General features: G+C 38.1%; 2 protein-coding genes across 7 annotated transcripts in view; one reads left to right on the top strand and one right to left on the bottom strand.

The window, feature by feature from the left end:
- The window catches only part of Cyp2r1 (cytochrome P450, family 2, subfamily r, polypeptide 1), a 65,208-nt gene extending 50,399 nt beyond the window's left edge, over positions 1-14,809 (top strand). For both annotated transcript variants that reach the window (XR_010054620.1, XR_010054618.1), the window contains exon 6: positions 11-14,809. The gene's annotated coding sequence lies outside the window, so the exon portion shown is untranslated. The remainder of the gene's footprint in view (positions 1-10) is intronic.
- Positions 1-27,343, bottom strand: part of Pde3b (phosphodiesterase 3B) — a 163,297-nt gene that overhangs the window by 22,711 nt on the left and 113,243 nt on the right. For 2 of the 5 annotated variants that reach the window (NM_017229.2, XM_039109453.2), the window contains exons 6-11: positions 15,110-15,320; positions 14,368-14,441; positions 6,545-6,684; positions 5,359-5,496; positions 3,280-3,391; positions 1,528-1,641 (exon numbers count right to left, since the gene is read on the bottom strand). In NM_017229.2, coding sequence (NP_058925.2) covers positions 1,528-1,641; positions 3,280-3,391; positions 5,359-5,496; positions 6,545-6,684; positions 14,368-14,441; positions 15,110-15,320 — 789 coding nt within the window. Of the gene's footprint in view, positions 1-1,527; positions 1,642-3,279; positions 3,392-5,358; positions 5,497-6,544; positions 6,685-6,800; positions 6,923-7,181; positions 7,655-14,367; positions 14,442-15,109; positions 15,321-21,511; positions 21,537-27,343 lie in introns of those variants that run through there. The other 3 variants (XM_039109458.2, XM_039109460.2, XM_039109463.2) reach the window with 3 other exon arrangements.

The following is a 27,343-nucleotide window of genomic DNA, read 5'->3' as shown; positions in this document are numbered from 1 at the left end:
CTATAAAAAGGAACCAGCTTTCCTATGAGGCTATAAAAAGGTATAAAGAATGAAAGGACCAGAGAGTCCTAAGTAATTATCAGCACATCATTTAGTAACCTAGTTTCTATGGCCATTTTTCAAAATGCACCAGAATACAGTAATACTCTATGAACAAAAAGAGAAGAGCTATCTGAGGAAGACAGCTTGATTTTATCTAAAAAGTTATAGATTTATATATTATAATTCCCATTCAGTGCTCTACAGAGGCTCCATAAAAGAAACCTATCTGCAAAAGATGCTATGAGCACAGGTAGATTGGCCAGTCATCTTGAACTGCAACTTACACAAGTGGAAACTATTTCACGTAAGTCCTCATACTCTGGGTATCACATAAAATCCATCTCCTTAAGTGTTAAAGGACTGTGGTATTGGGATGGAATTAATATTCAGATGTGGTAAATTTGCCATCAGAACTCAAAGATCCTTCTAGGTACTGATTTTCAAATTCATCAGCTGTCCACCATTTTGCAGGCAAAATCTCAACTGAGTTTAGAGCCCTCTCTAGAAAACTCTGCTGAGTAGAGAGACAATTTCTCTCTTTCTCACCTCTGTCTCTCTCTCTCTTATCCTCTCTTGGTCAATCTGTCTTTCTAGCATCCGAACTAACCCTTATTGAGCATCTAAGATATTCATTGCTTTATTTGACAGACAGAGAGAGAGAGAGAAAGAGAGAGAGAGAGAGAGAGAGAGAGAGAGAGAGAGAGAGAGAGAGTGTGTGTGTGTGTGTGTATGTATGTATGTATGTATGAATGTACTCACAAGTTCTGGCAAGGCCAAAAAAACTCAAAAGGTGCCTTGGAGCTGGATTGTGAGCCCCCCAACAAGAGTGCTAAAAATGAACCTGAAGAACAGCAGGCGCTCTTAACTGTGAGTTCTCCAGCACACATGCATGACTTCTTAGTCAGCAGGAGCTACTAAACATTATGTCCCCAGTGTTACAAGTAAGAATGTGCAACTCTGTATTCCACACGAAATCTACTCTGGTGTATCTATTTTACTAGAATATTTCATGACCATAAGTTCAAGTAAGAGACACAGGAACTTTATAATACATGAAGCTAATTTAAACAGTGGTATTTATGATGGATAGTATTAACTTGTTGAAACACAATTTACAATGTTTGTAAATATTACATAAATACCCCTATGAAAATATTAACTGTATCCCTTTTGTTTGGTATTATTGTATATTTTAAATACACATAATAGACCTGAAACAAAAAGTATCAAAATATCCAAGATAATATCTATCTCAGTACACTGAGAAGAGAGGTAACATGCTACATACTGGATCATGATCTAGATCTTAAGATGCTAACAAGTTTAAAATTTTATGTCATGTTAAGCATTGTAACTTACACAATCCTTTATGTGTACCAAACCTTAATTAAAGAAATTTTTAGAGATTAGATGTACTTATATAAGACAACTTAATTTATTATTTCTAGTTACATAACTAAAATAAATATTTGTAGGAGGAAGTACCTGCTTTGGTTTCTGTTTCATGGTTATTATGGAGCTGCTGTAAGCCAGGAATTGGTCGTGTTGTCAAATACCAAACAGCATGTAGGACATCTGTGGCATGCACACGATTGTGATCTGAAGTTAACAAAATACTTGATTATAGCATCATTCTGTTTAGGTTTGGCATAAGACATTTGAAAGTGAAGAAAAATTTCTAGTTATACTATATCCCAACAAGTAAGGTATTTCACACAATTTTATTTTAAGATATTCTGATATATTAAAAGTACTCTTTTAATATAAAAAAGGTACTCTTTTCAAATAAAGTACAAAAACATAGTAAAGGCCTAAAGAATATACAGGAAGACAAAGATAACTGAAAGGTATTGAAAAATTATTGAGATCTCTATTGTGATTATTTTATAATGTGGTATCTGGATTATAGAGACACAATATAGAATAGTTTGGGTAACAGAAAAGATGACCCAATGGGTAAAAATGAAGATCTGAATTCAGATTCTGTACCCAAATGGAAAGCAGGGCATAATCATATATACACTGCAATCCCAGTGCTGGGAGGGGCTGCTGCAGGGGGACCTGAAACAAGAAGATAATTGGAGCTTCCCTGTCTGCAGCATAGATACAGGTTCAGTAAGAGACCCTGTTTCCAGGAGCGTGATACAGAGGGCACCCAAAGTCATCCTCAGTCTCTCTTTGAGTACAACGGTGGTGCACTTGTACACACATGCGCGCACGCGCGCACACACACATACACACACACACAAATATTTTGCTCACTGAAGAGTTATATAGTCTATATACCTATGTTTTGGGCCAAAAAGTGAGAAATACTAATTTCTTCGGTTTCCTATGAAGACAAATGGAAATGAAAGCTTGACACACTTTAAACTATAAAGTAGTATTATTATGCTAATTTAGGAATAATTTACATTTTATGTGTTCACAAGGAGGGAAACTACATAAAAAATCATATATTTCATATTAGAAATTCAAATTACATTAGTATAAAAATTAAAAATCATTAAAAAAGTCATTATGAAATTTAAAATAGAAAATTGTGTGTAAGTGAACAATTTTCTGAAATTGTTGATTTAACATTCATAAATACAAGGCATACAAGTAAGTGATATACTGTACACACACACACACACACACACACACACACACACACACACACACACACATACACATACATACATACACCGGGCTTGTTCAGTCAGCGAAGTATTTATTTTGCAACCACAAAGACTTTTAATTTGAGCCCTAGAATTCAGATTAAAGAGAAGAAAAAAAGCCAGGCCCAGTGGTGTATACTTGCAAATCCAATACTGGGACAGACAGGGACAGAAAAATCCTTGGGACTCACTGGCTAGCTAGACTGGCCTATTTGCTGAGCTCCAGGAAAAAGTAAACCTCAGTTAATTTGTCCTACATATGCATGTACACACCTATAACACAAGTGCACGTACATACATACACACAAAATGATAGGTACTACACTACATTTAAGTGAAGAAAACTGATAGATATATATCGAATTATGATCCATTTTATAAAAAGATTAATAAGGAAGGCTTGGAGGGCATATATCAAAATTAACAAGTCAGTTAACACCAACTAATAGGAAATAAATATTCTTTTAAAATATCTATTTGAAAATTTCTCAAATGTGTATTTCTAAAATTATTTCAGGACTTATCTAAAAAAAGAGACATACCTGTTTAGAACTTAAACAGGTATGCAAATACTCACATGGAATATCTCGGTAGCCATTTTCTAGTGCACGAAAATAATTCATAAATTCTTGAGTGGGAATTTTAAATGTTTCCAATAAACCAGTATCTTGAAATAAAGTATACATAACCTAAGTGTAAAATAAAATGAAGTTCACTGTAAAAATCAGAATGTCTCTCTGTAGCTCAGTTTATGGTAATTTAGAAATATGACCATGCATGTATTTTATTTTTCTCATGGTATTGGGATTGAATTCCAGGCCTCCCAATGTTAGATAAAAAGTCTATTTACTGAGTCATGAGACCTTCTTGGTTTTTAGGGCAGAGTCTCTTTTAGTTGTCTAAGCTGGCCTTGAACTTGACATCCTCCTGCTTCAGCTTCTCAAATAACTGGGATTACAGACTATGGCACCAAGCCCACCATACTGATTTAATTTTACCTGTGTTTGGGATGAGGGTATATGTCCAGGTTCCTGAGGAGTTCAGAAAAGGTTGTGGGATTCCCTCGAGCTGATGTTACAGCAACTTCTGAGTCACCTGACATGGGCACTGGGATCTAAACTCAGGTCCTCTGGAAAAGCAGCAAGTGCTCATAATTCCTGAACCATCTCTCCAAATCTCTCAGTGTATTTCTTTAAGTTTGTTCATTATTAACTTCTCAAAAAATATTTTCCCAAAAAGTAACATTAAGTATCCCTTTATGTTTTGTATCTCATAGAAAAGACATTAAAAGAATTAATGAGATTCATATTTTAACTTTTATTTGCCTGATGTAACTGTTATCTTGGAGGTTTACCACTGAATGAAGTTTCTATCTAGTTCTGAACTCTGGCTGGCTGGTTCAAACTCTTCTCCAAGCTGACTGATTCACTCTGGCTTCTCTCAACTTCTCATTAAATTGCTCTGCTTGGCCTCAAACTAACTCTGGCAATTTGTTTTAGTCTTATGGCTCCCTCTTATTCTCTGGCCTCAGCTGCCTCACTGACCTGTACTGAACTGCATGAACTCACTAGCTGCATGAACTACACTCACCACACTCCACTCACTGCACTGCACAAACTGCACCCACCACAGTGCACTCATCTCACTCCACTCGGTGCACAGCACTCAGCGTACTGCACTCAGTGCACTCCACTGCACTTGCTACACTGCCCTCACTGCACCACACTCACTGTTCCACCCTCACTGCATTGCACTCAATGCACTGTACTCACTACACTACACTCACTGTACTGCATTAACTGACTGCACTGTGCTCACTACACTCACTCACAACTCACTGACAAAGTGACTGACCTGCACCAAACACAATTCCACTCAACTGAACTGAACTGACTCCCAACAGACTCAACTTCCAACTCACTGATGAACTCACTGAATGACCTTCACTGTCCCAGCACTGCTCTTAAATAGCTTTTCTCTTGAAAGTTGGGCATCATCTATCTCTGACTCATTCGTCACTTTGTCTGCCCTTCAATTAGACTGAAGGTGTATACTAAAGACATGTCTGCATTTCAGCCAGCTTGTACAGACCAAGAAGTTCTTTGGATGTGATCAGAGCAGCCATGTTGGAGAATTAAAATTGTTCTATATAGGAAGGTCAATTGTTATACAGAATGATTAGGTAGAACTCTGACTCTTGGTCTATTTATGAAATGAACTAGTCACCCAAGCTCTAGGTAAGAAAGGTAAAAAAAAATACTATTCACATTTTAGTAGTTAGAACTAAATCATCTTTCAGGTCCTTTTAAATCTCAAGAATCAAGAAAAAGTAAATCTTTATTATTATGTTAGCTGAGCTTAAATCTCATTAATATACTCGAATTAATGATTTTCATATGTGTTTTATATTCTATGCTATTATTGATATACAAAGTACATTTGATATATATATAAACATATATGAAAATAATAGCATAGAATATAAAACACATGTTTATCATGTACATTTAACTGTATGTTTTGAAGGCTACTTGAAAGATAAATTTATTGACAATGCCATTTCTGAACTTGTACTTAAACCGATAAAATTATTTAGATTTTACTTTTATCAATAGCTGAAAAAATATAGTACTAAAGTAGAGATATGAAGACAAACCTGGCTGAGAATCCTTCCTGATTTTTCTCCCATTTTTTCTACAAGCTCAAAAATCTGAAAGTTCCAGTTGCTCATCTTTTCTATTAATGAATCATAATCTTCCACTAACATCGGGTCCAATAACACTTCCTGGTCAATCTGAACAAAGGAGAAAAAACAACTTTACTTTTTACAAATATTTCTTCTTCAGTGAACTTAAGCCATATATTGTCTTCAAACCAATACATCTAAAATATTATCATTTTAATATATAGTCAGTATAAAAGTATTTTTAAAAAATTAGTATTATGTGTGAGAGCATACATGTTTTTAAATCCATATCTAAATGAAAATGCTTAAGGCACTAACAGTAGTTAGCAATCATTTCTGTAGTGGTTTTCCCAAATATTCTTTTATCTTGTCTTCTATTTATTCTCTTTGTTAAATGCCATATAAATATTTTAAACACATCTTACCATCAGGAGGTTGATGATATAATCATTATCATATATATTATTAATATATAATTAAGCTTAGCTTCAAATGACTACATAAATCTAAAATCCATTATTTTCATCTTAAACATTATATATACCAAAGCAAAAGGAAAAAAACCTTTATCTCAGAACAGTGGTACTTCTTACTAGAGTAGTAGCCCCAAATAAAGAATAGGATTTTTTTCCTACAAATTTCAATACTGAACTAGAGAAAAATGGTAATCATTCTGTTTTTAATATTTTGTGTGTGTGCATTCACACATGTGACAGTGTGTCTGTGAACGTCAAAGGATAATTTTTTGGTGTTATAGTTCTCTCCTTCCACCATGTGGATTCAGGGATCAAACTCAGATCACCAGGCTTGTCAGCAAGCACCTTTACCAACTCAACTTGCTAGTCTGTTAAATAATTATTCTCTTCATTTTTAATAACTATGTACATGTCTCTGCATTTTAAAAATATAATAACAGAATAAAATATATCTACTATAAAATTATATAAAATTTTCATAAAAACATAAATCTTTCTGTTCACTGGTAATTGACTTAGATCTGTTATTAATAACCCAAGCACTATTCCATAAATTGTGATTTCTCAGTAAAAAAAATTAGAATTTCATTAAACTGGTAATTATGCTGTTTAACAATAATGAAGCAGTGCTAACGTGTCATACTTCACTCTAACATAATGATATTCAAAGTGTCTTTTACATTCGGTTGCTGGGCCTCTTCCATTAGGTGATCATCACCTTCCAAAAATAATTCCCTGCAGTCTTCCTTCACTGTCTCTTCTTCTTGAGTTTCCACAATGTTCAATCGTTCTTTTGAGAAAACAGTGCTGTCTTCTTCACCTTTCAAAAATATATATAGTAATAAATAGAAATAAGATGTGCCTTAAACATGTAGCTTATTACAAAACCTGGTCGCTGATGTAAAGCTGTTTTGATAGAGTGAACCATACTCCAGCTCAGGTTAAAGCATTTATTCACACCAGACTCTATCTTGCTGACTCTGTGTACTGGGGTCTTAAGCTCAGACAACACAAACATTTCACATTTATGCATCGATGACAGGAAGGGGTAGATATCTCTATAAAAGTGAGAAACAAAAGGATAGTCCCTGTCAACACACTTCTTGCCAATTTGGTATAAATAATCCTCACATGAGATTATGAAACAAAACCTCTCAATTCATAATTATATGTGCACACAATTAAGAAATATGTAAAATTTCAACCACAAAATGACAAATTCTGAGTTATTTCTCTGTTTATTTGTTTAATAATATTCTTTTTTCAAGTTACATGGAAAAGCAGAGTAACACCAGTAGCCAAATAGTATTTATTCATATGTTTAAAACATTTTTTGTTTTATTTATAATACTCTAAACAGGAAATTTTCCTGTGAGAGATTCATACGCTAGTAAGCAACAAGAATAAATGTAATTACAATGTGAGTGAGTTTGTAAACACAAAAATGATCAATGAAGAAAGGCAGGGAGAAAGTCCACATCCTGCTGTTCTCCTTATGAAATGTTCTTTTAAAAAGTCTCAAACCTGTTACTTCACCCAGTGAGCTGGCCACGCCTGTCACACAGCCTGGCCATCCGAGTTCAATCAGGCATACAAACCCATATACAGATGGAAAGAGAAAACCGACTCAGCGTTGTCTGATCCCCACATGCACACCATGGTATGAAGGGCCCCCCACCCTCAACCTGCCATCATTCACAAACACAATCCATTTTAAAAGTTTTATGATATGCATGAGTGGTATACACAAGCACTGAAAGACAGGGAAATCATTTACCTTAGGGGCACAGCTGCAAGGGTGCATAAAGGGAAATTTTAAGATAACATTTAGTTTCTAGATCTGGGTACAGACTGTACAATGTATATAATATTCATCAAGCTTTAAACTTAGGTTCTGTATGTTCTTCAACAAACAGGATTTTAAAACCTTTGTTCTGTTTATTTACTGAGATGGCATCTCACTAAATTGCCCAGTCCCCTCGACAACCAATCCCCTCACCTCAACCACACAATAGGCCTGGCAAGTTTTTTAAAAATAAACCTAGGCTTTTTGTTTGTTTTTTTGTGTGTATTGGAGGAAATGTCCTGTGTGTCTGTGTGTGTGTGTGTGTGTGTGTGTGTGTGTGTGTGTGCACATGCACATGTGTGCACAGGTACACACATGGCCTAGCCTAGAACTCTAAATTTGTGGCTCAACCTGGGCCTTGAACTCACAGCAAGCCTCATGTTTCACTCTTCCAAGTGCTGCAGTTACAGACATGAGATAGTATGCTGCCTCTTTTGAGTTCTTGAGTGTCCTCACTAAGCAGGGCAGTGTCCCATGCCTATAATCCTAGCAACCAAGGAATCTGATCACTAAGTAGAAGCCATCATGGACAACTTAAAGAGCTACTACTCATAAAGGTTAAAAAAAAGATAATAAATGTAATTACTGACATTAAACTTCAGAAGTAGGTTCAAAACCTGAGGTTTGTACTTAAACTCAGTGGCAAGAGTTCTCTTCACTAGAAAATGTTGACAGTAACTAAACCAACTTACTAGACCTTAAACATAAAATGTGATTTAAAGATTTAATCAATTCTTTGCCTAACATACAGGAATTACAGCAAACATTAAGGTTAGAAAGTACTATTGTTTATAAAATATTATTTTCCAAATAAAATACTCATTTTATAAAATAAAACTTTGAATGAAGTGGTGCTTCTTTATCTGAAGCCCCACTTTCCAGTGAAAATAGGAGCCGGTGGACCTGAGCCAGCCAGAGAAGGTTGTTAACAGACACCAGGAGATGAACTGGGATGGCAGAGTGAGAAGACAAGACAGCTGGCGAGAGCTGAGCAAAGAGGCTAGCACCACTGTTTACAGTGTGGGGCCACTAGTACTGGGAAAACTGGGAAAAGGGACTGTTTAAGCAGACTGTTGGAGAACTGAGGGAGGAATGGTGGGCAGAAGGCTTTGAAGGGGCTGGGCTGGAAAATGGGAGAAGGGCTGACCTGGAATTAAGAGAACTGGTTACTGTTTATAAGAAAAGGAGACATTAAAAGAAACATTCAAGAAAACAACACATATTTTACATCTCTCTGTTAACCTGTTGCCTCTAAAAGACAAAGGGTACAAGGGGCTATCTTCAGATGTCTACCTACTAGGTAGTCCACTAAGCTCCCAACTCATGGTTAAACACATACACCTGCTTAGACTCAGTGGGTCACAAAACACAGACATAACAACTGGGAAAGGGATCTATGTGGAGGAACAAGACGGATGAGAGGAGGTAAATGGGTGTAGGGTTAGTGTAATCTATTATGTGTGTGTATGAAACTGACAAAGGATAAATCTAATTTAAAAATCACTGATATTTCATGTGTATTACTGATTTTTTTAATGATTTAAACAAATGAAAATTCTGGGTCCTTTCTTGGCAAGAGTGCCTAACTTGGATTTTATGATGGATGCCTGTTGGCCTTCCCATAGACCAAATTTGTTGGTTAAAATCTGAAAAAGGAGGAAATGGAAACTTGCAGTCTGCAATGTCACTCCATATTCTCTTTGAGCAATCATGAGACTTCTTGAGAGTCAATGGTATTAATAAATAAGCTATTGTAATGCATTTTAGAAATCTGTGGGATAGAAGTGTTGTAATCCTCTTTAGAGAAGAAATTGCTTCATCTGTAATTGAACCGGTAATAGCCAAAAATTGGAAACAACTTACTAGATATCCCCAAAATAGAAGAATGGATAAAGAAAGTTTGGTACATTTACACAATATAGTATTACTCAGCCACTTTAAAAAAAGGAAATCATGAAATTTGGAGGTAAATAGATGTAACTAGAAAACAAATCATCCTGAGTGAGAAATCCTAGACCCAGAAAGACAAAAATTTGCTGATCTGTGGATATCAGCTGTTTTGACATGATAACCAAGCTATAATCCACAGAACCACAAAGGTTCTATGTAAAGGACTAAGGGTTACAGAGAGATCTCAATAGAGAAGGAAAATAGAATAGATAGTAATGAGTGGATGGGAGTTAAAACAGAAGGAACCAGTGGGGAGCTGGATGGGAGAGGTGGTGTGGAGAGATAGGAGGAGGGAGGGAATATGAGGAGAGACAGCTAAGATTAAGGACCATTTATGGAAACCAAATACAGTAGAAGCTTGCTTAGAACATATACATATATACGTAAGTGAAATTGCCAAATAATGGGGAAGACAAAGTCCCAATCAGCCATTTCTTGTCACCAAGTGAAGTTTCCACTGCTGAGATTGCATTACATATAATTGCTGTTGGCCACAGGGGTCTCATGAGAATCCCCAAACATCCCAGGCCAAGACTATATATTTGCTCTTCACATATTAACATAAGGCCCTATTGTTGTAGACAACACCTACACAATTCATTGAATATGGAGAAGTCAAGCCAGTGCCTTCATAGAGCCTTCAACCCCTATGAGTTAGCGTCTTTGTACAGGAGAGATTTTTGTGTGCTACCAAAGAACTATAGAGAACTTTAAGAGCTACAGAAAACTATAAAAACCAATCCTGCCACAAACCTTTGGATGGGCAATGGTGTTCTGCCTGCAAGGCATGCTACAGTGATCATGTCACAAGCTGTGGGAGTAACCAAACAGTAACTGATTTGACTTAAAGCCCACTCCACTAGATGGAACCTATCCTCAAACTGCTTGGGGAACCAAGAACCAAGAACTAGATAGCCCAGGGAATTAGAAGAAAATCATGAAGTACTCTTCTTTTTAAAAAACTGTAGCAATAAGATGACTCCTAATTGCATTCTGTATATACAGATTAATGCCTTACTCAACTCAATCATCAGAGAAGCTTCTTCTTGTAACAGAAGGGACAAATACAGAGACCCACAGTCAGACATTATGCAAAAGGGGAGAGGTCTTGGAACACTCAGCCCTAAATGGATGTCTCCATCAAATCCCTTTCCTCAAGGAACCCCATAGAAGAGAAGGCAGAAGGAGTTTAAGAGCCAGAGGGACTGAACAAAACAAGACCATTTAAATAACATCATCAGAGCTCTTATGAACTCACAGCAATTGAGGTGCCATGCATAGGACCTGCATGGATGTGCACCAGGCACTCTGCGGCCTCTGTGTATTTATTATGGATACCAGTTTAATGATTTTGTCAGATTCCTGGGTCAGCTAAGAAGTGGGTCTCTGATTCTTGTGTCTTGTCCAACTCTGATGTGCTAGTTTTTGTTTTACCATATCATTATCATATCATATTATGATCTCTTAGACTTTTTTTAAATAATGAGAGACAGAAAAGGACTGAATCCAGATGGGAAGAAGGTGGGCAGCAACTGGGAGTAGTAGAGAAAGGGGAACCATAATCAGGATATATATTATTTGAGATTTTAAAAATCTTTTTAATAAAAGAATAAATAATTTTTAAGAATTTCAACTTACTCAGATAAAATTAAAAGTCCTCTAATCTCACAAAACATGAAAATTTACAGCATAAAATATTTAGCCATTTGAAGTTCAAGATAAAAGAAATATATTTTTTTAAGATTTATTTATTATATATAAGTACACTGTAGCTGTCTTCAGACACACCAGGAGAGGGCAACAGATCTCATTACAGATGATTGTGAGCCACCATGTGGTTGCTGGGATTTGAACTCAGGACCTCTGGAAGGGCAGTCAGTGCTCTTAACCACTGAGCCATCTCTCTAGTGACTGGGTTTTTGACTGAGTTTCTAGAACATAAACCACCCTGTACTCTGGTGGGAAACAGAAATTACTCTATATGTTGAATATAAAATTCATGAACATCTGAAGCCTGCTAACTACAGATATAATGCCATAATAAGCAAGAATTTCAAAAAAGTCAGCCTGGTAACACTTCACATGATTGCTGCCTACCCCGGTCACATGTACTCAAGTAGGAATCTCTCCTCTAAGACCAATCATTCCACAGAACTACGAAAAATAGTAAAACAATTATTTCCTAAAAGCTGTATTAAGTGTAATTGCATGCATTTAAAACCCACCACATCAGATGAGGACACTATAGCAGAATATCTCATATTGGTGGCTTATGAACAACAGTTTTATTTCTCACAGTGTAGAGGTAAGAGTATCAGTGCAGTGGTATTCTGGTAAGGTTCTCAAGTTTCAGAAGGCCAGTTGCACACATAGTAGAAAAGAAAGCTACAAAGTTCTAGTGAGCCCCCTCTAAAGGAAATAATCTCACATTCACCGTCTTATTACCTCCCAAGGGCCCCAACACATTCAGGTGTTAACACCTGAATTTGGGTGAATAAAAGAAAATTCAGCTTGTATACTCAAGTATACAAATAAACGTGTATAGTAAATGTAAGGTTACACAACGATCATGTTAATCTACTTTTAGAACATTCTCACCATCTACAAAACATCCCTCATGCATGTTTGTTGTTAATCTCCACCATGCTTTTAGATCCCAACTGTTCTGAGATTGCATTTATTGCCCTTTGAGAATTTCTTGTAGATGTAATAATATAATATTTTATTATATGTGAATATTATGAATGTATAAAATGTAAATATTTTGAGCCTGGCTTCTTTCACTTAATATATTATTTATGTTGTTGAACCATATATCAAAAGTCCATTACTGTAACTGCTATACACAATTTACAGAAGTCATATACCTCTAGCGTTTATTGACTCAGAAGCTGGAGTTTGTATTGCTCCCCCGCCAGCACTATGACTAAGGATGCATTAAGTGTGTTTTCCTGGTATTCACTGGACTGCAGTATTGCTGAGTCAGGTAAATCTACATGTAACAATGGGTACTGAACTAGGACCTTACTGGTGGTGGTAGGTAAGAGCTCTCCCACTGAGCTATATCCTCAGCCCCCTTTTTAAATTTTAAGGCAGAGGGCTAGAGAGATGGTTCAGCAGTTAACAGTACTGACTATTCTTCCAGAGGAACTGGGTTCAATTTCTAGCACCCATACGGTGGCTCATGGTGGTTATCTGTAACAAAACTTCCAAGGAATCTAACGCCTCCTTCTGGCTTCCGTAGGCAATGAATGCACGCAGTGCACAGACAGACATACATGCAGGCAAAACATAGACACATACATAAATTTTTAAAAGTTGGAAGTTTCAAACAGGTCTCATTAAGTTGCAGAGGATGCCTTGAGTATATTGTGTAACTAGACTGGCCTTCACTCTGTTGCCCAAGTAGGCTGTGTACTTGCCTCCTGAGTAGCTATCAAAGCCTGCCCCAACAGGTTTAACTAATTTGCTTTTTCTTTCTATCACAGGTGGTAAAATTTGTACTTGAAAATGATTTTTTTCCAAAATCTCCTTTTTAAATAAAATTTAAGAACTCTAGGAATGTAGCTCAGTGGTAGAGTCCTTGTCAAGTATTCACAGGGCTCTCAGTTCAAATCACAGCAACATCAAAAATAAGTTAAATATAATAAAAAATTTAAAAACTATTAACTAGCCCTTTCCCATTATGGATGTTAGCTGTAAATATACCTTATATCAAGCTGAGGTACTATCTAGCTGTTACATGTCCTGATTTGGCCACAAACAAAATAGTTATTGCTTCTTTTCTCTTAAGACTATCATGTGATTTGGTGTATATTATTTGTTAAACTTGTCCCATGATTCTTGCATTTGGAATACCATGTGACCAGAGGGAACTTTTTACATTTCTAAATTCAGTCTGCTCATATTTTGTGACCACAGGGAACTTTTTACATTTCTAAATTCAGTCTGCTCATATTTTGTTAAGAATACTTCTGTCTCTGCACATAAACAGATATCAGCCTGCTGCCTGTTCTTGTGATGACTCTATGTGGGTGTAGCATTGGAGTAATGCAAGTCAAATGGGTAAGCTGCAAGGTTGTACTGCCTTTGTTTTGGGAAACGTGTGTATAAAGGATTAGTCAGTCTTCTTTTAAACAACCCTATCTGGTATAAATTATATAAACAAATATTTATTTTTAAAAACCTGTTAAGCAGTATACATTTAAAAGTGATTTTTATATTCTAGGAAGGATTGATAAGAGCCTATTTCTCTGTTACCCTTTTAGAGTTTATGCATTACATTTAACAATTTTTTTTTAAATTATGGAATAGCTAAAATTTCATCAATAGCATTTCTTGTCTGAGGATATAAATCGCTTCATAATGACACTAATCATTTCTCTCAATACCATAAAACTGCACAATCCCTTTCAAACATAAATCATGTGGTACAGGTTTCAACATTTCAGCACCTGTCACTTGTAAGTCATTCTTAGTAATTCCTGGAGAACAAGAGAAAACCACTGTACTATTCAACGTGGAGAAGTGGGAGCTGTGATGTAATCAGTGTGGAGCATTCACTCAGCACATATGACTCTCTTGAGTATCACCCCAGCACCACAGAAAAGAAAAACCCAGAAATGTACAACTAGGTAAATGGATGTTTAAAAAAGCACTGTAAAACTAACCTTGAACTCAAAATACATAGAACTGACGCACTCTCACCTGATTTTTCATTGTGGTGGTCTGTACCATCAGGTTCACATGTCGAAACATACTTGAGTATTTGGTGTCCACAGCTTATAGAATAAAACAGATATATATATGATAAAGGAAGCTTTGTTTTATTTTACCTAAACATAACTAGGAAATCTGCCTGATTTTTGAATGAGAGCTCAACTGTAACACATCCTAAGACACAAATCTGTGCGTACACCTGAATGATACCAACTAGGAAACTTCTGTGTCCTTCAAGGAAACAACATACTTTTGAAAGTCAGTAGTGGAGTCTAAGTTAAAATTAGAAACCTGCATGTCTATCAAAAACAAAATAAGGGGCTGGGGATTTAGCTCAGTGGTAGAGCGCTTGACTAGGAAGCGCAAGGCCCTGGGTTCGGTCCCCAGCTCCGAAAAAAAAGAACCAAAAAAAAAAAAAAAAAAAACAAAATAAGAAGACCAAATCAACAAGGAACTGCAAAATAACCACTAAGTGGTGTATATTAAATAATTGTTTACTGAAACGATATGAGAAGTAAAATTCCATTGTATTTCACCTCAGATAGATATTACTTATCTGGAAACTAATAGCACTGAGCTGAGAAAAGCTTTATTTAAAACTACTATGTATATCAAGAGGATACAGTTTTAATCCATCCTCCACTTATAATTCAGAATCAGAAAACTGCTAATACCTTTAAGAGAACTTGTGTTCTAAAGCAGAAACAAGGTGGGTGGCTCTGGTACTTACCTGCTACACAGACTGCTGTCAGAGTTCCTAAGGTACTGATGGAAATCTGCTGCACTGGATACACTGCCCAGTGATCTATGTAAAGTAACACTTGGCTTAGTAAGAAAATCACTGGTATCAAGAAATCCTACGGGTGATCGATTAGTTAGACAGCCAGCAGACACGGGTACATGGCTTGAAGAATTCAGAAGACTGGGGCTGGGCAAAGCACCTAGAAATTAAGAGAGAGAATATATAAATATGTGAGGATTTATGAGTATGCATTCACTGTATGTGTTTTGAGTTTTCAAAAAGAGCCTCCTAAAAATGTTTTCAATTAAATAATAAGTTTGAATCTATTTGGGCTCTGATACAGCAATCAGTTTAAGCAATCAGTGTACTTGTCATTATTGATCACTACTAAGTGATTAGTGGTGATCAGCTTCTGGCCTAACAACACACAGTGGTAAACACTGAGTTCCTTTGAATGTCTGACTGCACAGCAGAGATGTTTTGAGTTCACATTCGTCTTGATCTTTTATATTTTATGAAAGGCCTATGATTTCAAGAAAAAAGAAAAACAGATCAGCTATCTTTTATATTCTATTAAAAAACTTTTTTGTCCACATGAAAAAAAAGTAGTGAAATTTTTGCTTAATTCATAATACTCAATATTGAAAAACTAAAGATCTTAACAACATAAGGAAAAACTAAAGTTCTTAACATTAAGAAAATTGATAAAACTCTAAAAATTATACTAGCACAGTGGCGGGCCCTTTTAAAATATACATCCATGAGTTTCCAGCTCATTCGACAAATACTTAAGAGGCAACTTTATGCTAAAAATGTGTTACATTTCACAATGGACAAAAAAATATTATTGGTGGAATCTTTGGTGAATTCCTTGAACTAAAGTGATAAATATTTACATGAAAATGGTACAAAGAAATAACACTTTGGTGAAAATTTGAAAATCCTAAAAAACACAGGTAATCATGATAATCCCACGTCTTTCTATCCACGTACTCAGACATTAGTTTGTGTGTCTTGGCTATTGTGAATAATACGGCAATGAAATGGACGTGTGTACCACACAGGAGACTGACTGCCTCTGGCTTGCCTCTAGAGGACTCTTCTTTGCTGCATACTTCCAGCTATGCCTTTCGAGGGCCCCAGAATGGCTATGCCAACTTTCATCAGATATGTAACTACAGGTTCCTTTTCTCCACACCTTTCCCAATACTAGTACTGTAAGGCTTTTAGAAGTTCTAATTTGGAGAAGCAGATTCTAAATTCATCCCTTTGCAAGTGCATATCCACATCAACCATCATAAGAAATGAAAATGTCATGCTGCCACCAAACCATCTTGGCGTCTTTGCTGAAAATAACTTGAACGTAAATGTGAAGTTCTATTTCTGAATTCTATCACCCAAAATTGAAAAAGTTTATGCCTAAAGCATACTCTGAATTTCCACAACCTTGTAGTAAGTTCTAATAGCTGGAATTGTGAGTTCCCATTTATTTTTTCTTTTTCACAAAACTCCATTTTATTTCCTTTTTTATGACATCTCTTTAGGTCTTCAACCTTCTATTTTTAAAATTCTTTTGGATTATTCAAATCTTTAAATCATACCTCTCTACCACCAATACTAGTTTTTCTGTTTCTGTGAAGTGTTATTCTATGTGCAATTATAATTCTTTTGCTCATTTCTGTCAGGGCTCGTCCCACACAAGTTTAAATCTCTTTGCCCTTTCTACATTCATTCCTGCTAGTTTTTAAACATGTAGTGCTTTGAGAAACTTATTGCTACTCAATGATTTCCTCATTCCTAACTACTTGAGCTAAATTGCAGAATTTTAGTACAACTGTGGTAGAAACAGATTATTCAGCTTTTGTACATGAGAAAAAATGTTTCATTTTCTAGGCTCTTTCCTGAACATAGTAAAATGCCTTCAATTGTACTGATATTCTTTGCACTTTAAAACAGTGACCACAAACACATTAAAAAATATGCACCGTGTGTGTGTGTGTGTGTGTATGTGTGTGTTTGTGAGAGAGAGAGAGAGAGAGAGAGAGAGAGAGAGAGAGAGAGAGAGAGAAAGCACACATGTACATGCATGCTAAGAAAGTGAAAAGAAATTGCTATACCACTAACTTTCCATGGTTACTGCATTGGATAAAGGGGACGAAATCAGAATCTTTCTTTTTCTTGTTTTACTGTTCCGGCATTTCTCATTCACAGTTCTTTTGTCTTTGCCTTCAGTTGCTGTTAAAGTCATTTCATCAGTATTATTCCTTGAAAATTATCTTTCTCTTGTTCCTCTAGAATTTTTTCTCATTACCTTCAGGGAATTGACTGTTTTATCTAAGATACTTTACCACATTTAGCCATTGAGAGCTCACTGAGCTTTGTGAACTAGTTCATAAACTAAAATACCACACTGCTCTATGGTCCTTTCCCTTGTACTTTTATTTACACACATATTTGAAATTATGATGCTGTTCCCCATTTTGCACATTTGGTTCTATTATTTGTTTTGCTTTCTTCTCTCTGTTTGTTCTCTTGGTTTTAACAGGTTTTATTTCTCTGTTGTCGTGATCAGTGCTTTTGTTTTTTGTGCAATACCCCAGATGTCTTAACTTACTCAACTGCTTCTTAAGTTCTTGATGTTCCACAAACTTTCCTGTACATTCTACTTCTCTGTCCAAATCAGCTATATACTTTTGCCATTTTCGTCCAAACATAATTGTTAGTTTTAAGAATGGTAAACACCAATGGCTTATGCTCTAAGATCAAGAATTGAGAAATGGGCCCTCATAAATCTGCAAAGCTTCTGAAGGCAAAGGACAAAAATGGCAGAACCTTGCTGATCCCGGCATACAGCTCCCTGCTCCCAAACCCCGTGGGAGAGAGAGCTCATCATCCGGACAGGTGGGCACTCCTGAGACTACAGGGCACGAGAGACCGCCAGTAATGTCTACCCTTGCCCACATCCCTGGCCCAAGAGGAAACTGTATAGGGCCCCCAGGAACAGAAAGATAAGGGAATTCAAGTTGCAGGTCACCTGCTGTCCAGACTGCGCTCAGATCTGAAGGGACACGGTCAAACAGCTCCCTGCACACAAATCCCTTGAAAGGGAGAGCTAAACCTTCAGAGGGGCAGAAACGCCTGGGAAGCAAGAGGAGACTACACTTTGCCCACATTTCTGACTCTAGAGGAAAATGCCTAGCGCCATCTGGGCCCCCTGTGCAGAGGGACCCAAGAAAAGGCAGGAGAGGCCTTTCTGGTTGCTGGCCTCACTGACAGCTGAAACGCTGCCCCTGAGGAGCAACATCAGACCCGAGAACAGAGACTCAGGACACACGCCCACAGGAACACCTGAAGACCAGTAGACAGGAAAGACTACATGCGTGAAAGCTGAATACTCTGTTCCCATAACTGGCTGAAAGAAAATAGGAAAACAGGTCTACAGCATTCCTGACACACAGGCCTATAGGACAGTCTAGCCACTGTCAGAAATAGCAGAACAAGGTAACACTAGAGATAATCTGATGGCGAGAGGCAAGCACAGGAACCCAAGCAACAGAAACCAAGACTACATGGCATCATCGGAGCCCAATTCTCCCACCAAAGCAAACACTGAATTTCCAGAAAAGCAAGATTTACATTTTAAATCACATTTGATCCTGATGATGGAGGACTTCAAGAAAGACATAAAGAACTCCCTTTGAGAAATGCAGGAAAACATAAATAAAGAAGTAGAAATCTATAGAGAGGAATCACAAAAATTCCTGAAAGAATTCCAGGAAAACACAATCAAACAGGTGAAGGAATTAAAAATGGAAATAGAAGCAATAAAGAAATCACAAAGGGAGACAACCCTGGATATAGAAAACCAAACGAAGAGACAAGGAGCCGTAGATACAAGCATCACCAACAGAATACAAGAGAAAGAAGAGAGAATCGCAGGAGCAGAAGATTCCGTAGAAATTATCAACACAACTGTTAAAGGAAAACTGAAAAAGCAACTGGCCCAAAACATACAGGAAATCCAGGACACAATGAGAAGATCAAACCTAAGGATAATAGATATAGAAGAGAGTGAAGACTCCCAGCTCAAAGGACCAGTAAATATCTTCAACAAAATCATAGAAGAAAACTTCCCTGACCTAAAGAGATGCCCATAAACATACAAGAAGCCTACAGAGCTCCAAATAGATTGGACCAGAAAAGAAACTCCTCCTGTTGCATAATAGTGAAAACACTGAATGCACAAAACAAAGAAAGAATATTAAAGGCAGTAAGGGGAAAAGGTCAAGTAACATATAAAGGCAGACCTATCAGAATTACACCAGACTTCTCACCAGAGACTATGAAAGCCAGAAGATCCTGGACAGGTGTCATACAGACCCTAAGAGAACACAAATGCCAGCCCACGTTACTGTATCCAGAAAAACTCTCAATTAACATAGATGGAGAAACCAAGATATTCAATGACAAAAACAAATTTACACAATATTTTTCTATAAATCCAGCCCTAAAAGGATAATAAATGGTAATGCCCAACACAAGGAGGCAAGCTATACCCTAGAAGAAGCAAGAAACTAATCGTCTTGGCAACAAAACAAAGAGAGTGAAAGCACACAAACATAACCTCACATCCAAATATGAATATAACGGGAAGCAATAATCACTATTCCTTAATATCTCTCAACATCAATGGCCTCAACTCCCCAATAAAAAGACATAGATTAACAAACTGGATACGCAACGAGGACCCTGCATTCTGCTGCCTACAGGAAACACACCTCAGAGACAAAGACAGACATTACCTCAGAGTGAAAGGCTGGAAAACAATTTTCCAAGCAAATGGTCAGAAGAAGCAAGCTGGAGTAGCCATTCTAATATCAAATAAAATCAATTTTCAACTAAAAGTCATCAAAAAAGATAAGGAAGGACACTTCATATTCATCAAAGGAAAAATCCACCAAGATGAACTCTCAATCCTAAATATCTATGCTCCAAATACAAGGACACCTACATACATAAAAGAAACCTTACTAAAGCTCAAAGCACACATTGCACCTCACACAATAATAGTAGGAAATTTCAACACCCCACTCTCATCAATGGAAAGATCATGGAAACAGAAATTAAACAGAGACATACACAGATTAAGAGAAGTCATGAACCAAATGGACTTAACAGATATTTACAGAACATTCTATCCTAAAACAAAAGAATATACCTTCTTCTCAGCACCTCATGGTACTTTCTCCAAAATTGTCATAAAACAGGCCTCAATAGATACAGAAAGACAGAAATAATCCCATGCGTCCTATCAGACCACCACAGCCTAAAGCTGGTCTTCAATAACAATAAGGAAAGAACGTCCACATATACATGGAAGTTGAACATCAATAATTACCTGGTCAAGAAGAAAAAATAAAAAAATTAAAGACTTCTTAGAATTTAATGAAAATGAAGGTACAACATACCCAAACTTATGGGACACAATGAAAGCTGTGCTAAGAGGAAAACTCATAGCGCTGAGTGCCTGCAGAAAGAAACAGGAGAGAGCATATATCAGCAGCTTGACAGCACACCTAAAAGCTCTAGAACAAAAAGAAGCAAATACACCCAGGAGGAGTAGAAGGCAGAAAATGATCAAACTCAGAGCTGAAATCAATCAAGTAGAAACAAAAAGGACTATACAAAGAATCAACAGAACCAAAAGCTGGTTCTTTGAGATAATCAACAAGATAAATAAACCCTTAGCCAGAATAATGAGAGGACACAGAGAGTGTGTCCAAATTAAGAAAATCAGAAATGAAAAGGGAGACATAACTACAGAGCCAGAGGAACTTAAAAAAATCATCAGATCCTACTACAAAAGCCTATATTCAACAAAACTTGAAAATCTGGAATAAATGAACAATTTCCTAGACAGATATCAGGTACCAATGTTAAATCAGGAACAGATAAACCATTTAAACAACCCCATAACTCCTAAAGAAATAAAAGCAGTCATTAAAAGTCTCCCAACTGGAAGCATCTTGAACACATGGGCACTAGAGAAAATTTCCTGAACAAAACACCAATGGCTTATGCTCGAAGATCAAGTGTAGGGCGCCCTCCAGTGGTGAACAACGGTACTGCGCATGTGCAGGTTTTGCACCTGATGTCAGTTGGCCATTAATATGCTAATGAGGGCTGGTACCATGCTAGTGAGGTGATTCGTTCTCTGCCAATCCCTGGAGGACAAGTAGTGGGGTGATAGTGGGGTGACCCATGCCCCACCAATCCCTGAGAGATTATTAGCATACTGTTGTATATATAAGGCGAGCGTGATTGCCGCTCATGGTCCCCATATCAGCAATGAAGGTGTCCTGCAATAAAGGCTGTTGACAAGGATCCGACCGTGTTTCATCTTCCTTGCCGGCTGAGGTGGGCATGACAAGTGGTGGCCCGTGGACAAGAATTCTCGTGGATCCAGAAGTCTTCAGCTTCAGGATGTCGACGTCGGAAAGTTCCGGTAAGGGACGATAAAGTTCTCTGGAGGTAAGCAGAGACGATGAAAGCCTTGGTATAGAGGCCGAAAGGTTTGTAAACTACGGCAATGTTGTTTCCAATGGATCCTTTGTGGGTAAGGCTTGTAATTTTGTTTATTTTTTTCTTTGTGTGGGAAGCCGTTACAGCCGTTAGGACAGGTCAGAGGGTCCTTGCAGAGCAACAAGAAAGTATGTCGGAGGGAGAAAAGGTCTCGAAAGAAAAAAAGAAAAGAAAAGGAGATAAAAGGAGAAGGCAGAGATTAAAAAAAGAGGATAATCAGCACCAGGAAACAAATAAGATATATTCTTCTTTAAAAGCCTTGACCTTAGAAATGTCAGACAATCTAGAAAGCATCACCGACAGCTTAGAGAAAGTGAAACTAAAGGTAGAACCATCCGGTCCCGGGCCGCCCGCAGAGCAACAAAAGGAAACGCAGGACTAGACCTCGGTTCCACCACCAGACTCATATTGACCCCTCGAATGGGAACTCAGGTGGTGGATACAGATTTTAAAGGCCGCAGTAAGCAGAATTCAGAAGGATCTCAGAAATTGAAAGCATGTGCAAAGATAAAGATTTGGGGTAGTGGTAGTGGTCAAAAGGGGACAAGGTAATAATGGTAAAATGTTTTTGTGTATGTGTTCTTTTAGAGTTATGTTAAAATCTAGAGAAGCAAAGTCGATTCTCATAGATGCTTTTAGTCTTTGGACCCTGACTAGAGACAGTTTGCACCCTAGACAAGAGAGAGAATGGGGTTGAGAAAAACAGTCCTCCCGAACTCTCCACAGATGCTTTGGCAAAAGAATGAAATGAGCTTAAACTTTTTGGAGCTCTCCTGGGAACAGAAGGAGGTGGGAGACGTCTTGCCTCCTTGCTGGCTCCTATTGGAGAAGTCCTTATTTCTGGTTTTGGGTTCTTTAGGTAGGATGTCTGGGTCCCTTTGGTGGAACACCATCCAGTTCTTTTCCTCTGTGTCTATTGTCTGTCCTTGGTGCACCAAGCTGTCCATGTATGTCAATTTATGTCTGGGTTTTTCTTCTCGTAGCTTGAATGTTTTGTGTTTCATGTTTAAAAGAAAAGGTTAAAATTTTAAATGCTGGTTGATTCACCCATTGATGTAGCTTTAACTCCTTTCAAGAAAGGAACAAATAAAAAGTTTCAATTGGCTTTTGGAGCCTACATCTGTAGCTAGAAGCCTAAGTCTGCTGGGCAAGCTCCCCAGGGGGCTGGCTAAATGTTTATACTAGCCGATCCTAAAGACACCAGGAGTTTCACAGCTTCTAAGGTAATGGAACTGATGGCTGTTTCTCTTAGAAAAATCTTTGACTGTGATTATTGGACTCAACAGGTGACAAGGTGTTTCTCTTAAAACTACAGCTAGAAAAAGTAAAAATGGTGATTGATTTAAATATTAAAGGTATGTGTAGCCACTTCAATTTTGTTTTCTGATTGGTTTTAAATGTATGAATATTCTCTACATGCCTTGGTTATGGACTATTGGCTTTTAAGTTATTGGATATGGTTAAAAAAATGTAACATTGGTAACAGAAAGTTGACATAAAACTGGTAAATTTGGATGGAGTCATTCTAGACAACATGTGGCATGAGCCAATCTAGGGAAACAGGTCTAAATTGGGATGATACTTTTATGGAAATCTTAATCTAGAAACCAGGCTTCTATAAGATTTTAAGGCAATGTCTCTTTGTTGAGGTATTGGAGACCGCACCATCATGTGTTCATATGTAGGAATTGACAGTCAAACCTTGTAGCATGAAGGATAGACTCGGTGTTTTGGAGACTGGATTTTGGGATGATGAGGCTGATCTCAAGGAAGAGGCTGCTCAGTGTGAGAGGGAGAGATATGAAGATAGAAGCGGCCTATGCGAAAGTGGTTAAAGTGCTTGAAAACAATCAATTGTTCATAGCACCTGAAAAGGTTCAAATGGGCCAAATGGGAGAATATTTAGGAACTAAAATCACTCCTTATAGTATTTCCCCTCAGAAAATTGGATTACGAAAAGATCATTTAAAAACATTAAATGACTTTCAAAAATTACTAGGAAGCATAAATTGGATTCGACCCTATATTAAAATGCCCAATGTAGATTTACAACCACTTTATGAGATCCTGAAAGGGGATTCTCAGCTTACTTCACCCCGTGTTTTAATTAAGGAAGCACAATTATCCTTGAGGAAAGTAGAAGAAAGACTAGAAAAGGCAATGCTAAGAAGGTACAAGGAAAAGGAAGATCTGCCTTTGTGTATACTGAGAACCTTTCGTCAGCCTACAGGAGTGCTATGGCAACAGGGACCACTTCTTTGGATTTATCCCCATATTTCTCCTAATAAGACCCTTGAATATTACCCTTCTGCCATTGCACAGCTTGCTGTGTTAGCCGTTAAATCTTGCATTCAGCATTTTGGTATTTTACCCAAGAAAATTATTATACCATATACTACAGCTCAGATAGAAACATTGTGTGCCTTGATAGATGATTGGGCCATATTACGCTGTAGTTTTGGTAGAGAGTTTGACAATCATTATCCTAAGGATCCTTGGCTACAATTTTTTACTGAACATCCAGTGATCTTTCCTAAGATCACTGCCTCAGAGTCTTTGTCTGGAGCGTTAGATATTTATACAGATGGCTCCAAAACAGGTGTAGGTGCCTATATGGTTGATTCTCAAGAAGCAGTATTAATTCAATATAGTCTAAGCACCACCCCCCAAATTACAGAATGTAAAATTGTACTGGAAGTTTTCAAAAGATTTCATGATTCTTTTAATTTAATTTCTGACTCTGCTTATGTAGTTAATGCGGTGCGCTCACTTGAAATTGCAGGGCCAATTCGGTCGACTAGTACTGTATGTCAAATTCTTTTAGAATTACAAAATTTGATTTGGGCCAGAAAAAATAAATTTTTTATACAACATATTCGAGCCCATACTAATTTGCCTGGTCCCATGACAAGTAATAACGCCCTGGTGGATGCTAGTACTCGTAGAGAGTTTATTTTTCATGCCGCTCCAGTTGATCTTGCTAGAGAATTTCATCAAAAGTTTCATGTTCCTGCTTTTACTCTTCAACAAAAATTTAACATCTCTAGGGCTACAGCTCGTGATGTGGTGTTAAGTTGCCAAAATTGTGTTCAATTTCACCACCCTCCTCATGTGGGGATTAACCCTCATGGTCTGATCCCGCTAAAACTTTGGCAGATGGATGTCACACACATATCTCAATTTGGAAATTTAAAATATGCTCATGTTTCTCTTGATACCTGTTCCAGTATTATATACGCTACTCTGATGACTGGTGAAAAGGCTTGTAATGCCATTAGCCATTGCTTAGAAGTATGGGCAGCCTGGGGAAAGCCTGATAATCTCAAGATAGACAACGGGCCTGCCTACACTGCTAAGTCCTTTCAGGCATTTTGCCAGACAATGCAGGTCAAACATACTACAGGATTACCATATAATCCCCAGGGTCAAGGAATTGTGGAAAGAGTACATCGTACCTTAAAAGAGTTTATAAAAAAAAACAAAAAGAAGGAATTGCCAGCAGCCGAACACCAAAAGAACAACTTTCTTTAGCTCTTTTTACTCTAAATTTCTTAATTTTGGATGCACATGGCTGCTCTGCCATGCATCACCATGCTACTACTACACCTATAACTAATGCAGAAGTAAAGTGGAAGGATGTCTTAACTGATGAATGGCGTGGCCCAGATCCCGTGATTTTGAGATCTAGGGGAGCGATTTGTGTTTTTTCGCAGAATCAAGAAAATCCAATTTGGGTACCTGAGCGTTTGACTCGAAAATTGCCTTCTGCTCTTCCTGAAGATGAGACTACGAACCCTACTATTACTATTGGGAATGGTAATACAGGTTAATTCGCTCACCCTGTGGGCTATTGCCAGATCCTGGCCAGTACCCATGTCAGTTCATAGCAATTCTACTGTTTTGAGAATAAGACTGACAAGCATAATCTCTGGCCTTGGTTTCAATGGGTGCTGTCCAATGAGCAAGGGGCATATAAATCCCTGACCCCCTTTGCTAGGTTGATGGGTGAGAACTTTGTGCTGTATAATGTTTCAGCTACCAGAAAAAATGATACCAGGTTGACCAATATTCAATATAATAACCTCTTGGCAAATAATACTGCCACTAGTACTTCAGTATGTGTTAGATCACCCTTTTTCTTTCTGATAAGCACTAACGTCAGCAATGGTGTTTTAAATTGTAATAGCTCTGATGTAGTCTGCTATTTAGCTGAATGCTGGGATGACACCAATGACACCGCAGTGATGGTTAAGATTCCCTCCTTTGTGCCAATCCCAGTGGAGGCAAACCCGGATAGCTTTCCTACTCTTAATTTGCTGAGAGCCAAAAGAGATTTTGGAATTACGGCAGCCATAATTTCAGCCATTGTGCTGTCTGCTGCCGCAGCTACCACAGCTGCAATCGCTATGACCAATCAAATACAGACGGCTGAGATTGTTAATCAGATTGTAGAAAGAACTGCAGTGGCGCTAGAGATACAGGAAGAATTTAATACCCATTTGGCATCTGGCCTTCTATTAGCCAATCAAAGGATAGATTTAGTTCAAGAACAAATTGAAGCACTGTATCATATGACACAGCTGTCTTGTGTTTCCTCCCTTAGAGGTTTATGCATTACTCCTTTGCAAACTAACGTTTCTCAGCATTCTCAACAGAGCAAAGAAATCTCGAATTATCTGAAAGGAAACTGGTCCATGAAAGCAGAGCAACTATCAAGACAATTGCTGATGCAGAATGCTGTCCTCAACAGCACTAGGTTGGACCCCATCACAATTGAAGATTTGACCTCATGGATTACCAATGCTTTCTCCCTTTTCAAGGAGTGGGCGGGCATGTTTGTCCCGGGGAGCTATTGTCCTCCTGGGATGCGGAGTATGTCTCTGGCTTATTGGCCGTTTAAAAAGAGAACATGCCAGACACAAAGTGGTTGTTTACCAGGCTATGACCACCATTAAAAAGGGTGCTTCTCCCAATATATGGCTGGCCTCTTTGAAAGATTAAGAGATCACCCTAGATCATTTTGTCACAGTCATGTGGGGTCATTGTATCGAAAGACAGGCAACCTCCTGTGGGGGAGGGCCCAGGAGCGACAGGACCCCTGCCTGAGACACCGCCGGAACCTGAAGGAAACAGACCGGATAAACAGTTCTCTGCACCCAAATCCCGTGGGAGGGAGAGCTGAACCTTCAGAGAGGCAGACAAGCCTGGGAAACCAGAAGAGACTGCTCTCTGTACATACATCTCGGACGCCAGAGGAAAACACCAAAGGCCATCTGGAACCCTGGTGCACTGAAGCTCCCGGAAGGGGCGGCACAGGTCTTCCTGGTTGCTGCCGCCGCAGAGAGCCCGTGGGCAGCACCCCGCGAACAAACTTGAGCCTCGGGACCACAGGTAAGACCAACTTGTCTGTTGCAAGAAAGCTGCCTGGTGAAATCGGGACACACAGAGGCAGAATTCCTCTAGGACCGGGCACGTCCTGTGTTTACTGGAAGTCCCACACCCGCGGATCCCGACCCGCAGCAGCTCTCTGCTCCCAGACCCCGTGGGAAAGAGACCTCACCGCCTGGTCAGGTGGGCACTCCTGAGGCTGCACAGCGGAAGAGACCACCAACACTGCCCACCCCTGCCCACATCCCTGGC

This window comes from Rattus norvegicus, chromosome 1 (assembly GCF_036323735.1).
Source record: "Rattus norvegicus strain BN/NHsdMcwi chromosome 1, GRCr8, whole genome shotgun sequence".
NCBI lineage: Eukaryota > Metazoa > Chordata > Mammalia > Rodentia > Muridae > Rattus > Rattus norvegicus.
The sequence above is the reverse complement of the archived record's forward strand: the minus strand, read 5'-3'. Positions and strand labels throughout refer to the sequence as shown.